The 15,897-nt window shown below is 38.5% G+C and overlaps 1 protein-coding gene across 1 annotated transcript in view; it reads left to right on the top strand.

The window, feature by feature from the left end:
* LOC102210587 (neuroligin-1-like) overlaps positions 1-15,897 on the top strand; it is a gene marked incomplete at its 3' end in the record, with an annotated part of 129,985 nt that overhangs the window by 24,433 nt on the left and 89,655 nt on the right. The window contains exons 2-3 of the mRNA XM_005748447.1: positions 3,791-4,854; positions 5,602-5,661. Of these exons, the coding sequence (XP_005748504.1) occupies positions 4,317-4,854; positions 5,602-5,661 (598 nt within the window). The remainder of the gene's footprint in view (positions 1-3,790; positions 4,855-5,601; positions 5,662-15,897) is intronic.

Here is a 15,897-nt window from a genome sequence, read left to right as displayed (position 1 = left end):
GTGTGTGTGTGTGTGTGTGTGTGTGTGTGTGTGTGTGTGTGTGTGTGTGTGTGTGTGTGTGTGTGTGTGTTGTTCATAAATCAGAAGGTGATGTTCAGAAAAAAAAAGAAGCACTTATCCAATTCACACTCACTGGGGGCATGGGTGTTGACCCTATTCCAGCTGTCATAGGCCAAGAGGTGGGGTACAGCCTGGAAGGTTGCAAGTCCATCACAGGGCTAACACAGAGATAGACACCCATTTTTGCATTCCCGTTTACAGACAGTTTCATATTACCAATTACCCTAACTGTAGCTACTACACATCATTTGACATCATAATGGTGTGGGTCCTTTCAGGAGTTTTTATTCCTTAAGCTGATGAATTAAAGCAAAATTGAGATATAGAAGAAATACATTGACACAGTGAGAGGGCATCAGCTGTATTCAAAAAAAAAAAAGAAAAGAAAAAACATTCTTCATTAGTCCCAGCTTCCCAAGCTCGACTGCTCTGTATTTCATAGCACTGTCACAGAACAAATATAGGTCACATGACTTACAAAGACATATGGGATTGACCATATGATGACCAACAAGTTGCAATACAGCTGGAGCCACACTTGTGATTGTAGGATATGTTGAATTGTAACTATCTAGGTAGGGGTGGGGGGGTTAAACGGTATACGATAGAAACGATATGAATTTGGCCAGTGGTAAAGATTTTGACTATACTGCACTACCGCAATAGTGCATGTTGATGGTGTCATCAAGCTGTGCCTGTTTTGGTCGAAATCATTGCAGAGGCTGCAAGCAATATCATCTGCAAATTATGCTGGGCAACAGTAATAGCAAAGAGACAAAGCACGTTTTGGAATATGAGGAAAACCAAAAACTGCGCTTCCTCCTCTTCCGTACCATTGATTCATTAATGTTGAATTCTCTCGCAGATGCTCTATTCCCATGTTGTTGCAGTATATTAATGACTAACCTCGTATTCTGGATGGATTATCTCAGTTGTTCTCCTGACTGAAGTTTAGTCCGTTTACAGCATCCTGCCATGTGATTACATTTGTCCCTAACCATCAGGAACACTCACTTTAACTTTTATCGAGTGGAAAAAAGTTAGCGCTCATCCTCCAGCTTCACTATGATAATGTTATGCTAACATAGTTGTGTCGCTTGCGATCACGTAGCACATCATTATATACCAGCTAGTCCAACTTCAGTAACCCTACAAAAGTCACTGCTGTTTAGTTTTCTGTTGGAAGTGATAGCAGAGCTGTACATTTTAATTTTTTCAGAAATCTCTCAGTCAGAACATATTTAGGTGGAAACTAGCGAGCTAACTTCCTGCTAACTTCTAACTCCGTTCAATTTAATAAATTCTGTTTTCATGGATGTCTGACTGTTAAACTTAATTGTTATATCTGGTAAAGCAGCAACACTGATCGTTTTATTAAAGATGAAAGAATCTAGACAGTTTCTCACTCTCAGTGGAGACAGTGTTCGTTTGACTTTGGGACCTGAAGCAGACGGAGTTTTCGATCCAGCTTTGTAGCTTACCAAAGTTGTACTAAAACATTTTTGACAGATTTTTGAGCGCCGTGTACTACATAAAATCGGTTCAAGGTCAGTAAGCATAACCAGAATTCATACAAAAGGCGCACTGTCGATTTTTGTGGAAATTAAAGGATTTTGAGTGCACGTTATAGTGTGGAAAATACGTTTACAGAAGAAAAGAATATATCGCGATATATATTGTTACCGCACATGCTTCAAATTATGAATATGGATGAATATGAATTATGGATTTTAGGCCATATCGCCCAGCCCTTTTAATCATTTAGTCATTCATTCAAGCTGACTAATGAACTTGATTTATCTGATTATAATTAAAATTAAAGATAAGATAAGATAAGGTAACCTAAGGTAACCTTTGTTACAGCAGTGGACAGCGCAAAGTTACATAGAAAAATTAGAAAAAAATAAACACTGGAATAAGCTATCAATAAGATACTGTACACAATAGAATAGAATAAAATAAAATACTATATACATTTGAATAAAATAGAATACAAATGCTATATACAACTGAGTTTAATACAACGATGCCAGAAAAGAGTATTGAGTGTGTTGAAGCAGAAAAACTATACAGTACAAATGCACCTGGCCTTGAAATACATCAGTTACCTGAACCTCTCTTTTTTGAGCATTCAGATATGATGAAAACCATGTGCAATGATTTATACTGTAATGATTTGTGCAGTTTCATAGTAAGCTGTCATGTCAAACTAGGTGTAATGTCTGTATTTTTTTGGTAAATAAATAGAAACAGTAGCAAAAAAAAAATATTCTGCAAAGCCATGTTTCTCATTAAAACCACCACCTTCTAACTTCAAACAGAAGCACAGCATTCACTCAGAAATATAGCAGACAAATTTTGACTTGCAAAAAAGACACAGAAAACATTGCAAGAAAAAAGGAGGACTCCTTCAGGTAAAATTGAATATTAAATGGGAATGGCTTTTCCTTCATCTTTTTAATTCACTCATGTACAGTATATGTACTGTACATATCACATAGTAGAAGTGATATGTACATTGACTCTACATATCACTCCTACTTTTATGTACATGTATATCTTTGTGGCTCAAAGCTTTTTTTAAGTTGGAAAAAATGCCCCCTATTGCATTATGCTAACACAATGTTTTCAACAAAATATTCAGTCTTGCAGGATAGTGACAGTAACTGGGGCTGGGTAAGATATTATCAGATATTAATATGTAGGATTGTGCATCAGTCAACTTAGCCTTCTTAGATTTCCTGTTTGTGTATGGACACTTAGGTTCAGGTTCTAGTCTTCCCTCATTGTTGTGTTGCTTCCGTTAATCACAGTTGTACTTGCTTGCATGATCAATCAGTCTTTCATATACAGATATACACAAACTTTTAGGAGTATAACATGTTAGTGTTTTAGTGAAATTGCAGTTCTGTGTTAATTTTAGCTAGTTTGACAGTTTGCTGTGTGTGTGCAGTTAAACAGGATTACCTCAATGTATGAAATTGAAGGTGAGCTCATCCAGATGGAACAGTGACTACTAAGAAGTGTGGGAAAGGTAGAAAACCACATAGTGTGAAGGACATACCTTCATGTTCGACAATTTCATGCACACACACAAACACATAGTGGCGTAAAGGGTGAAGTAAAAATTGTGTGTTACCTTGTTTCAGCTGGAATTAATTTGTGTTACTACCATATATCTCATTAGACAGACTTACTGGGAGAATGGTAAAACAGGCAAAGTTTCTGGGGAATGTTAATACAAGGTCTGTGACATGACACAAACTGTAGCCACCTGTATGAAGTTCCTTGCTACATACCCATTTACCATCTCCAAATTTTGCCTCTCCATAACATGTGGTACACTGGCACTAATGATGTCACAATATCCACTTTCATTGAAATGACCTGTGGCTTTGACTGTAAGCCTTGTTGCTTCTGGGATCCAAGTTAAGGTCTGTCTAAATATCAGCCCCTCTCGGTGGGATGGAGTGTCACACTGTCAGTAGTGTATACAATTAAACTCTACATTATAATTTGTTGCCATGCATGCTGATTGATACCTTGTGTGTTGCTGAGGAATGTTATCTCATGTAACCATCCGTGCATATGGGTATGAGACAAATTAAATGGCATGTCTACAATGCTGTGAAGTAAGAAAAATTAATTTTGTAAATTTAAAATGGTACTGGTTAAAAATGGTCATTGCCTTCTTAGTGTGAATGCTAAATGTGTGTTCACTGTGTTGCAGGGGACCAACTTTGGACTTGACTCTTCACAGTACAAGTACCTACTAGACCCACTGCACCGCAATCGCTGCTTCTGCCGCTGTACATGGCAATATGGAAACCATCATCACTGACTGGCTTGTCTATCTCCTGAGAAGTGGTGCCTAAAGATGAAATCTTCAGTGTTTTCTTCTTCAGTCCAGTGATTGTTTACAGGACCTTTTTGAGGAATATATTTCCATACTGTGAGGAATATTTCACAGATTTTCTTTCACCAATTTGGAGGAAACTGATGGCTGCTACAGTTCTACTGGATGCTTTGCAGTGCTTTGGTTTTAAAACGGATCATTAGCATCCACAACCCTCGTTTGCTCCGGAGTTACCAATTTCCTTATACCTTACTTTTGTATGAATGTCAGTTTTGTGATTGTGTTTGTGTTTGCATCTGCATGGTATAAGTGAGAAAAAGGAAATAAGGAGTTTGTTTCACGAGCAAGAACTGGCCAAAAACAGAGAAAGCAACCAAGTGTAAAACGTGGGACAGCAGCCATGTTTGAGTGGAGGCAGCATTCGAGGATTGGATGTCGGCTACTTCAGAGTGCTACATGTGGGAGCAGAAGTATGGGATATGTAGGTCTAGAAGGTTCCTTAAAGGCTAGCTGGTGGGTATCCACTCTAATATGGCTGGGATTGCTGCTTCTGCAGGCATGTCCAGCTGTTGTGTTGGCTCAGAAACTTGATGAGAATGACCCAATAGTAACCACAGCCAATGGCAAGCTTCGTGGTATCAAGAAGGAGCTGAACAATGAGATCCTGGGTCCTGTCATACAATTTCTGGGCGTTCCATATGCCGCGCCACCTACTGGTGAGCGCCGCTTTCAGCCACCTGAGCCAGCGGCACCATGGCCTGACATTCGCAATGCCACACACTTTGCCCCAGTGTGTCCCCAGAGCATCGTCGAGGGCCGTCTGCCAGATGTCATGCTGCCAGTGTGGTTCACCAACAGCATCGATGTGGTGTCTACCTACGTCCAGGACCAGAGCGAGGACTGCCTCTATCTTAACATCTATGTTCCCACTGAGGATGGTGAGTTTGCCTGCAAGCCCAGGGTAGGATGGCTGAGTACAGAGGGAGGTGGGGCAGAGAGAATTAAACCCACAACCTTCTGATAGAGGAAAAAAAAGTGTTGTTGGGGTGTGTTGTTACTATGTGAGAGTGAATTTCTGTTTCTGTCCTTGTATGTCTGTCATTAGAAGGGAAAGCATGACCTTGTGCATGTTAAATGTGCATGATATTTCTTATACTACATGAATGTGCAAGAGTGACGTGTGAAAGAGAGAACAGTGTGCATACTTTTAATTTCACTCCACATCTGCCTCAATATTTTTTCTTCCACATTTATTCTTTCAGACTTTTTGAACAGATTTTCCTCTCAGCTCCTCTTTTTTTCTCATTTCTTTATTTGCCCTGCTCTGCAGGGCCCCCTCCCCCCCCACTCTCATGTCTGCAGCTCATCATAGCGTATTGTGCTCATCCACAATGGCTACAGTTCATTAAACAAGACAGTTGTTGTCATGATCATCACCGATTGATTTGGCTGACTGGCTGAATGACTGGCTGGCTGGCCGACTGATAGAGTGAATACTGCTCTGATTGAGCTGGTGTTATTCATTCTTTCCCCCTGTCTTTATTTCTCCCTTCCTTCCTCTCCAAGTCTTTTTCAGTCAATCAGCACTGCGTGAGTGTTCGTGTGTGCGTGTGCATGCCAGCTCCTGTGTGCACTGCGCGTCCAGGGGCTCCATGTTATTCTTTAGTTTTCTATTCATTTTACAGTCAAAAGAATATCCAAGGAATGTGCCAGGAAACCGGGCAAGAAAATATGTAGACAAGGAGGTATGTATGATCTGACTCCAACCTATACAATGCCACAGAAAGAAGAACACCCTGCAAACAGGAAGAAAAAAGAAGAGCTATATGTTACAGCATGAGAGAGAGAGAGAGAGAGAGAGAGACTGAGCGAGAGAGACTGAGATGGAGAGAGAGATGTGAAATCAAGGTCTACAAATTATTAGAGTCTTGACTCCGCTGGTTTTTAGAATGCTGCAATTAAGAGACTGGGCCTTTTAAAACACTACCTGAAAGTGAATTTAGGGCCAATTTAAAAAACCTTAAGAACAAAGTGAAAATGTCAGAAGCAGCATTCTCACTGAACACAGCTACTGCATTTCAGAAAGTATAAGTGCGCACATGAGGAAATACTTTTTTGTCATTTGTCAGGTCTTGTAAAGACCCTCTGATATACTCAATGTAATAACAGCAACATACTTGCATCTAAAACCCTGAATAAGACAAGTAATTTGCAGACCTTGTGATGGTGGATTGATGTGAGGTGTGTTGCACCACATCCCCAGTACTCATGTGTGCTCGCGTTGGTCAGCAATAGTGGGGGATTTGATTGGCTGCCAGATCATAGGTCAGGAGGTGTGCAGTAATTATGGCTGATGTGTCGCAAGATAGCAGCATATTAGATCATACACACTGTCACAAACACACATGCACACACTCACAATGATGTAGTTGTATGCAGTGTTAAATAAGATGAGCTCAGGCTGGACCTTGACTGTGTAATCTCCATTAAAAGAAAGCAGAGCTATGTTCTGGTTGGCTCTGGCTACTGTATCAAGCGCTGTTTCATCAAGATAATGTCCTCCACCTCCTCTCTGTCTTTCTCTTTTAGCCTCTCCCTTCTTGGCTGTGTGTGCACTTTTTTCTGTATAGATATTTTTGAGTCAGAGTGAGTGACAGAGAGAGCAAAAGCGAGAGAGGGGGAGAGATGTGCTGACAGCGTCCTTGATAAGTTCTGGGTGTTAATGTCATAGTCTTGGCAGCAGTCAGCATTATCGCTTATTGTATATTTCCTTTTTTCGTACTAAATAGATACGTGCACATTATAAATTCACTGCTCTTCTTTGCCTCTAACATGTTACACATACAAATACACTGAAAGGAAATGCACTGACAGATTACAGAAGCTTATATATTGTTCACACACCATGGAAAAATCATAATTCAGAAAACAAGATTTTGTGATTTGATAATAAAGGGAGAATAGCTGTGAAACACAGTGTATTGCACAGAAAAAGAAAAGCAAGATCGCAGAAATGTCCCTTAGTTACAGGAGAAGTTGCTTTCCTTGAGTTTGTTTCTTTGTCTGCAGTTTGCCACCCAGTAACTATGCACCTAGTTGAAAATAATAATTATTTTACAATATACAAGAAGACACATTAATTTAGATATTCAATACATGGAAAAGCCCTAAATAAAAGTGACATGAAGAATACAGATCCTAAGACAATACTCGATGGTCTAGAGAATTAAACATTTTTTTTTTAGATATATTTTTTGTTTTTTATATTAATAAAATTGATAAAAGTGAAATTTTAGCCTTACGTAAAAGGCACAGGTCGGAAGCAATTTTTTAGAGACTAAAAAGTGACATTTATCGACCAGAACTTAGTAGTCTTACATCCTAGAGACATCACTTCTGACTGGTAAATTAAGTGTAACTTTTAGAGACTGAAGTGCTCAACTTCATGTTTTAAAATTATATTATCTTTCAGAACAATACATTATCTAAAGCAGTATGCCTCAATTCTGAAAATGTTAGTACATCAATTGCTTACTTGTTTTCCCAAATAACATTTTATGCAAAAAAAACCAAAACAAAACAAGAAAAAAACAATTTTGATAAGAGATGATGCCATGGATATCAGCCGATCCAAGCAATCCATCTAAGTAGATAGTCAGTATTCATGTAGTTCAATCACTGTGACATTGGAAGAAACTGTTGGAATTCAAGTAATTTTACTGTCTAGTGTAATCTGTAAGAAGTCATTATTCTAAAGATTTAATTTCACTATTTACATTTTGTGCATAAACATCTAAACTGAGGTCTGAATGATGGAGGGTCACTCATTTTTCGTCTTCTGCTACTGGCCTGCGATTTACATTTGACTTTTTATCAATTGTTAACCAAACACATCTTCCCCAACTATACCTTTTCTATAGTTTGTCATAAGAATGGGTTTCCCATAATGTTAGCCATATTGAAATCTATTCGCAATTAAATTGAATGTAATGAGAATTTTCAAACCCAAGGTACTGAAGAAAAAAAAATGGCTTTATAGTGTCATTAAATGTTGACATTCTTATGTGGCAATAGTTCTCTGTGCACGACTGTGCTGGGCAGTTGAGCCTGGGTTGAACACCAAATCGTGTCTTGCTACTGATGCTAACCACGGACATCCAATTGAAGTCTGCACTTTTCAGATGAATATTTCTAGGCAGAAACGACTAAAATGTACCACACGTTTCATTTCTTAGGAATCATGAACATGTATTGGGATGGTGTTCTTCAGTACATGTGCATGGCTTCTATACTCAGATATTACAATTAAAGTGTGCATTGTTAGAAAGAAAGTGTACTTTATTGGTCCCCGTGGGGAAAATCGCTCTCTGCATTTAACCCATTCACTCAGTGAAGCAGTGGGCAGCCATTGGGCGCCCGGGGAGCAGTGTGTAGGGACGGTACCTTGCTCAGGGGTACCTCAGGGTAGCTGTTCAGGGGAATCGAACCCCCGACCTTCCGATCATGGGGCCACCACTCTACCTACTGAGCTATCCCTGCCCCTGTTGAGTTACTAGCCATGCTGTCCAGGCTGGGATATCAGTTTTACAGCATCAGATAATGTTTTCTGGTACATCATTAGAATCTAATGTCAGTTCCGCAGTGATGGTGGTGGTTTACTTTAAAGAGGCAAAAGCTATTTCAGTGGATACTTTTAGAACTTGAGTCATTATCAGTGACACAGTAGTGCAGTGTACTCAGTGGTGTGTGGGGTGAGTGGATAGATTATGGTGAGTGACTAGGTAATTTCATGGCTAGATGTGTGCAGCCACAGTGATGGATTTTATAACATGTTAGGATAGGAAGTGGAAATGGGGTATTATTAATAAAATCAACTATAATGTCTTCATACAAGTGACATATTGACAGGCAATACACTACAAATATTTTGTGATAAAAAGCACATTTTAGCTCTCAAGTTTTTCCAAAGGAAAATGATCAAACTTAGGATTTCATCTGCATAGGTGAAAATTTGGAGGGCAATCTTACAGTGTTCCCAAATGCTTCAGCATCCACTGATCAATAACTACACGGTTGCTGACAGATCTGTAGATGACTTATGATGCACAAAACACATCATGGAACATATACACTGTTTATTTTCGGTTTTAGTTCCGTAACAGTTTATATAACACTTATACCTTCAGCTAACATGAAATTCTGATGTGCTTTTGTTAATGACTGTTCTCCACACCATCATGGAAGACTTCTTAATGGACAAAACAAAGAAAAACTGTATGACTGAGGTGATTAGAAGGAAAGCTAGCGATGGAAAGCTATGAAGACATATGACTGTGTTAAAGAAGAAGATATGGGGTAGTATTAGAAAGACAGACAAAAACAAAGTAAGAGCAGGACACACACAGCCAAACAATAGAGCAGCGGTGAAAGTGAAGAAGGCAGAGTGTAATTGCTGTGGGATTTGCCTCTTTGTCCACATAAGGACTATTGTACTGTCCTGTGTCACACGGGTTCAAAGAAATCTTCTGTGGTTAAAAGTAGTGCTTTTTGATGTCTCTGGGATGGAGTATGACCATTAAGTTATCACATGCTGGGATAGTGGTTTCTGTGTTGAGATCAGAGGTAGCAGCTCTGTGGTTGGTCTTCGTTCTCTGTGCATGCATTCACAATTCATTTCTGAAAATGAAATAAATGAATATGAGTGGCTTGAAATTCAATTATGGAATTTCAGACTTGGGTTAAGTAAAACTCATTCTGATGCATGAGTCAGATGTATTTATGGCTATGGAGGGCCAAGCCTTCAGTACGTTTGGGGGAAATGCTCTTTTTGCTGCATAGAACACACTCAATACCAACTCTGGGGAGAAAAAACAAAAACCTTTTTTGATAAATAAGATAAATCTGTAGACTTTTTAATGATTTCCAAAAATGGAAAAAACAACAAGGAAACAAAACAAAAAATAAATAAGATAATGCAGTTTGAAGGAGACACTGCAGGACAATTTTTTTTTCATTTCTTATTGCCTGTTATATATTTTTACTACTCTTCACATAAGGCCAGAGCTGACTCAACTGTGTGGGTTGTCAAAAGACATCATGACTACAAGCACAAGCCAATATGGAAGCAGATGAGATGCGGTGAAGGTAATATTATTTAACACAAATCTTTACATTTCATAAGAACAAATGTCTTAAACTCACATGCTGACAATATTAGCACAGAACTGTGTCACAATACTGAAGGTGTTGTTTCTTTAACAGCATGTGGCGAGACTGTCACTTTGTTGCTGCTTCAGTGCCTTAAATGCATCTCATTGCATATGACACTTTAGCTATTACTGACAAAGTTGAGTAAAAGTTTTCCTGCCTGACCAAATATTTGCTGAAAGAAAATGCATGGGGCTGTAAGCACTGAAAATTTGCATTGGCAGTTTTGAATCTGGACGATACTAATTTGTACAAGTTTAAGCTGTCTTGATGTTAAATGATCAACTTGCACTCTGAATAGAGCATTTTATTTAAAAGGTCATAGCGCTTTGCTTACCATGTGAGAAAATAAACTAGCTGCACATGCTTTGTAATTCATAGGAAAGTTGGTTCCCAAATACACAAATAATGTTTTATTACTAACAGCGATGATACAGTATTGGCACCACTGCTAAGTGCTGTTAACTTTCTTCCACTTATTATATTCATGGTGGCAGGAGCTTATAACTGTCCTAGCGTGAGACTTGTTACACTCTGAACACATCACCGGTCTGTCACAGAGCTAACACAGACAGAAAAACAACCATTCACTCTCAGATTCACACCTATGATTAAGTTTAGAATCTGAGAATCTAACAGAACCCCACACATGATGTTGGGAGGAAGCCAAAGTACCCAGAGAGACCCATCACAGACTTGGGGAGCACACGTGAACTCCACGCTAAAGGCCCCAGACTGGATGGAACCCAGCAATACGTTAGTTGAGGTATAGATTCCAATTGTTATGATTGTGCCTTGTGATTTCTAGGGTGTTTGTGCTTGAGAACAGTGTTGAGGTTGAGCTAAAAATGAACCACCATTGTGGAACTCCTACTGCAAAAGTCATATCATGCAAATGTTGAGCTACACTGTAAGTCATAGTTTAAGAAAGACAAGAAACCGATTAAGGATGAGGACATGTATATTTTATCGAAATAAACTGGATATCCGGATATCCTAAAAAAACCTAAGATAACAGTATAAAGGCAACCAGACAGCTGGATGTCTTATACTGTAAACAGCACAATACTGTTTTTTACAAGAGGATATTGCTGTTATCATTCCCAATAGGTAAACTGTAAAATTACATTTTTATGCTGCCAATGTAATTCAACAAGGTAACTTCTATGCACAGCATTCGGTCTTGGTCTAGAATCAGTGTCACTTAGGGTGGTGGGGTTGGCTCTGTTTTGTCTGCTTTTCTGATTCCCTTTTTCTTACTTACATTCTTACATTAAACTGCAAACTTGATCTACTATCCCAGGACATGTACACACTGTTTAATATCTCCAGTAGTTCTCAAAATATTTTAACAAGTTGTATTGCTCTAAAATTTCTTTCTGCTGTTATCACTCCAGAGGGGTTTAGAACAGAAGTCCTGCTGTAGATACGAATTCCGTCAAGATTCAGTGAACTTCACACATTGTGAATGTTTGACTGTTTTTTCCCACAATTTCCCATTTCCCTCATTACCTTGTTCTTCTCGTGTCTCTTTCCATCCATCTTGGTTTCCCTCTGTACAGGTTGGCTTTTTCCCTTGTGTCTGTCTCTGTCTCTATCCGTCTTGACCTTTTCACCCTTTACCATCTCACTTTCCTCTTATGTCCTTTTCTCTTGCTTTTGTCTCTTATTTTTTTCCTGTTATTCCTTGGGCTTTGTCCTAGTTTTGTAGTTGTTGAGGGACGATCCTTTGGGAGGTGGCATGCACACATGCCTACAAAGACACACAAATGGGCAGGAATAGGCATGGCCCTGCTTGTGTTTGGGTTTCCCTTGAGGGCCTCTGTCACCTCCACTCACAGCTTAACTTTTCCACACTGGTATTTCTTCTTATGTTAGTGTGTTCTAGTCTGTGTGTCTGTCTGTATGTGTTTGTGTCTATACCACATACTCAGTATGTGGTGAGCTTGCCATTTCCAGCTCAGCCTAACCAAACTTTCAAATTGAGTTAAAAACAACAAAAATACTGAAAGAAAAAGACAATTATGTTAGATTATGACCAATTTCTTGTGAAGAATTTAGAGTTTAACATAGTTGGACTAAAACCCCAAAAAAGGTGATTTAAAAGTTTGCTGCTGGGACAAACTTTTAAATCACCTAATAACGGTCGTGGTATGGTCTACTTATTTTTTTTAGCGCTCCATTCATACAGGAAAGTCATAACCAGAGGACCTCAAGTGCAATACCCCCTGCTGTCTGCGTTTTTGATGTGCAAAGACTGTTTCACTTGGATATACTTGGTCTACTCTGGTCACCAGCTAAGAACCTGCACTCCAGACTAACTTGTTATTGCCAAATGAGCTGCCTTGTGCAGGACACAGCAAAGGGAACCTTACAAAACCAAACTAAACAAACTGAACTAGATCAACAATCACATCATCCCTAAATATTTTTTTTTCTTGGAACCAGGAAAGCTCTAATATAGTACCTTTTATCAAACTTGCATAGTAATATTTCTCTGTAACAAAATGTAGTGTATTTTGAATTTGAAACTTTAGTTCAGGTTGATATTCCTGTATGGAAAAACAACTTGTTTTAGGGTTTTTTGGTATTTGTTGTTTTGTTTTGTTTTTCAGCACTTCCAGGTACAACTGTTAGGAGTGTTGCTTTTTATCAGTTGTTCCTGTACAAGTCAGTGATTTAGTTTTCACACTGGCAACATTATATTCTCTTTTCTAGTCAAGTCAATTCATTTATATAGCACATTTAAGCACAACAGACATTGATGAAAATGCTTTTAGCACTTTGATTGATGGATGCAACAATATTTTGAAATTGATCCTGTGCTTCAAAGAAGGCTAGTGCAATTGACTGGCCGAAATATTATCACGCCTCCATGTGCCTGTCAAGAGTGTAGCAACAGCATTTTGAACCAGCTGCAATTGTGATATTAGTGTTTTGCTCAGTCCGATATATAATTCATTGCAGTAATTCCTTTGTGTGGGATTATTGCTATGGGTGTGGCTAACACCATGATCGTTCACATGAGGTTTAAGATATGATGACATGGGCTCAAGATCTGAGGGGGTCATGGAAAGTGAAATTGTCTGTCATTGATTGGGATGAAACACTAACATGGTGGTTTTATTTTCATTAACTTTCAGACATTTTTTTTAGTCAGGTTTCAACCTTAGCTAAACAACAAATTAATAAATTTGTAGAGGACTTGGTGTCTGGTTTAAAAGGCAGATATGTCTATTTTTTATTTAATGTTATTATTGTTATTATTTTTTTAAAGAATATAGAATGAAAAAGGAACTGGACCCTTGCAGTCCATACAGAAAATGTTAATTTCTAAATTATTAACTAACAATCTTGTGCTTAAAGTGCTTTGACAATATTGTAGAAAATGTTAAACTTAATCATCATCTCGCCCTCCTCTGACGACCTGTTTGCTGTTGCATGCTGCTGAAAGGCAGTGGGGAGAGGGGACACTTGCAGTGCATTTATTGCAGCATATAATGTGTTTTCTGGATACACTGTGCTTTTTCAGCATTCAGAGGTTGATGGCACTGTGTCAGAGCACTGGCTATGAATTTCATACGGACCAGGCCTTAACTTAACAAAAAAGTTATCAGTAGTTATTTTCATCTTTTCTTATTACCCACAGCTACAGCTAGGCCTAGGCTGCTCACTAGGGCCGGGTATTATCACTGATTTCTATAATCCATTCGATTCCGGTTTGTCAAAGTCCTGATTCGATTCAATTTAGCCTCAGACAGTCAGAAATATTATAATTCTGATCATTTATCAGTACTGATACATGTGAGACTTCATCAGAATTGTGAACATCACAGCAGATGCCTTTGTGTCAAAGTTACTGAGAATAAAACACAGAAAAACTTGAAGGAGATTTTTCTGACCTGACTTTTTATAGCAGATAACCTTAAATTATTCTGCGATATTCTGTAATTTTGCATAATTTTAAAAAGTTTTAATTTCTTCAGTATTGAACAGCAGGTTTTCTTGTCCGAGGTCATTTAAGTGAAAAAAAAGAAAAAGACAGCGGCCGACAGTGCTGTAAACAACGGTAGACTGGTGGGTAATAAGCGAATGAATAATGCAGAAAACAGAGATTTGAGACGGGAAACTGTTCTTGAAGTACAGAGAGAGAGAGAGAGAGCTGTGCATGAACTGTGATTTTTATCGTGGTGGAAGCAAAACAGCAAAAATCAGAGGGAATTCATGATGACATTGATCAAATGTAAAGCCTAGTTTGCTGCTTCTTTTGCTGCTGGCTCGAACAAGATTTTTTTTTTAGTCGCACCACTGAAAAATTTGGTCGCATTTGCCAAATTGGTCGCCCTCTAGAGCCCTGACATCAGAGTTACCAGCATCAATAATTATAGATGGGAATCAAGAACTGGTTCTTGTAGAGAACCAGTTCCCAGTAGTCCAATTCCTTTAAATCGTTAGTCTCCCTGCCTAGCGATCCCACTTATTGGTTCTTCTACTCTCACTACGATCAGCTGATTTTAGTTTGTGTGCTAGAGAAGGACAATAGTGGCACAGCGTAGATATGGACATTACTTTTATTTTTATAAAGAGCATGATGGTAAAATGGAGACTGCTCTAGGACAGAAACGACTGCATTATGTTGCTAACATTAAAGGTGGGCAGATCGATCGAAATATCGATGGAATCAAGCAATGTTCCCTCTAATTTTTCATGTGTGTGAGCGAACGCACAAACTCCCCGAGCGATCCCTTGGACCACTCTGAGCAACAGCAGACGTGTGCACTGTGGTCACACCAACATCGAATCCGTCCAAGTTACATGGTTTATTAAAATAATCAAATCACAGCATTTACATTTATGTTAGACTACTTTTAATTAACTGCTTTATCCCACTTACAATGAAAATGTAAAAAAAATCTTGTTCATGACCTTTGTACTATGTTAACACTATTGGAAGTAAAAATAACTTGAACTCCAATTTTGAAAACACAACTTTTTTTTTCTTCTTCTTCTTCCTTTTTTTTTTTTTAATTTTAAATAAAGCTCTGACTTGTATTATGAGTCTGTGGTCTGAGAGAGAGTCCTGTAACTCTCTGACTACAAAATACAGTATATAATGACCAATGTTGGACAATTAATTATTTAGTTACTTCTACAAAAACATAACTGAGTTTTGCAGCGAAGGCATTTTTTAAAATAAACATTTCAAACTATTTACAGCACAATCAGCTGTTCTGCATCAAATTTGATGCCACACAAATTATTTGTGCCACTCCAAAAAAATGTTTCTGTCCACTATGAGATAAAGGAGAACAACATGATATCTGCAGGCCTGACAACAGGAGATGTATCACTGCTGTAACGCCTGTAACATTCAGCAGTTGCCTCATTGTTCTGACACACACAACAAAACTATTGACTACACTACACACTAACTACACAAGAGTTGTGCTAAACATCGCAAATCTCTCACATGTCAAAACACCACCATCACTCCTAAAGCTTCCCCCTTCCTAAACAACTAAATGCCATGTTGCCATATAATTTTCTGATTGGTCAACATGGTACATTTTTCGACCAATAGAAAAGGGTGGGGTTTTTTTGGTTTTGTTTTTTCTCTCAGGCGGAGAGTGCTTTCGAGCGTTTTCCTTATAAAACGCTGTTTTTACCGTTTCTTCCTGCAGTAAATATAAACAATGATAGTATTCAGGAAGAAAACCAAACATTGCATATATTTTTATCATAACTCTGGTTTTACGTGGCCTATCAACACAATT

Source organism: Pundamilia nyererei, unplaced genomic scaffold (genome assembly GCF_000239375.1).
Source record: "Pundamilia nyererei isolate P.nyererei 1_Seehausen unplaced genomic scaffold, PunNye1.0 scaffold00222, whole genome shotgun sequence".
Taxonomy (NCBI): Eukaryota; Metazoa; Chordata; class Actinopteri; order Cichliformes; family Cichlidae; genus Pundamilia; species Pundamilia nyererei.
The sequence above is the reverse complement of the archived record's forward strand: the minus strand, read 5'-3'. Positions and strand labels throughout refer to the sequence as shown.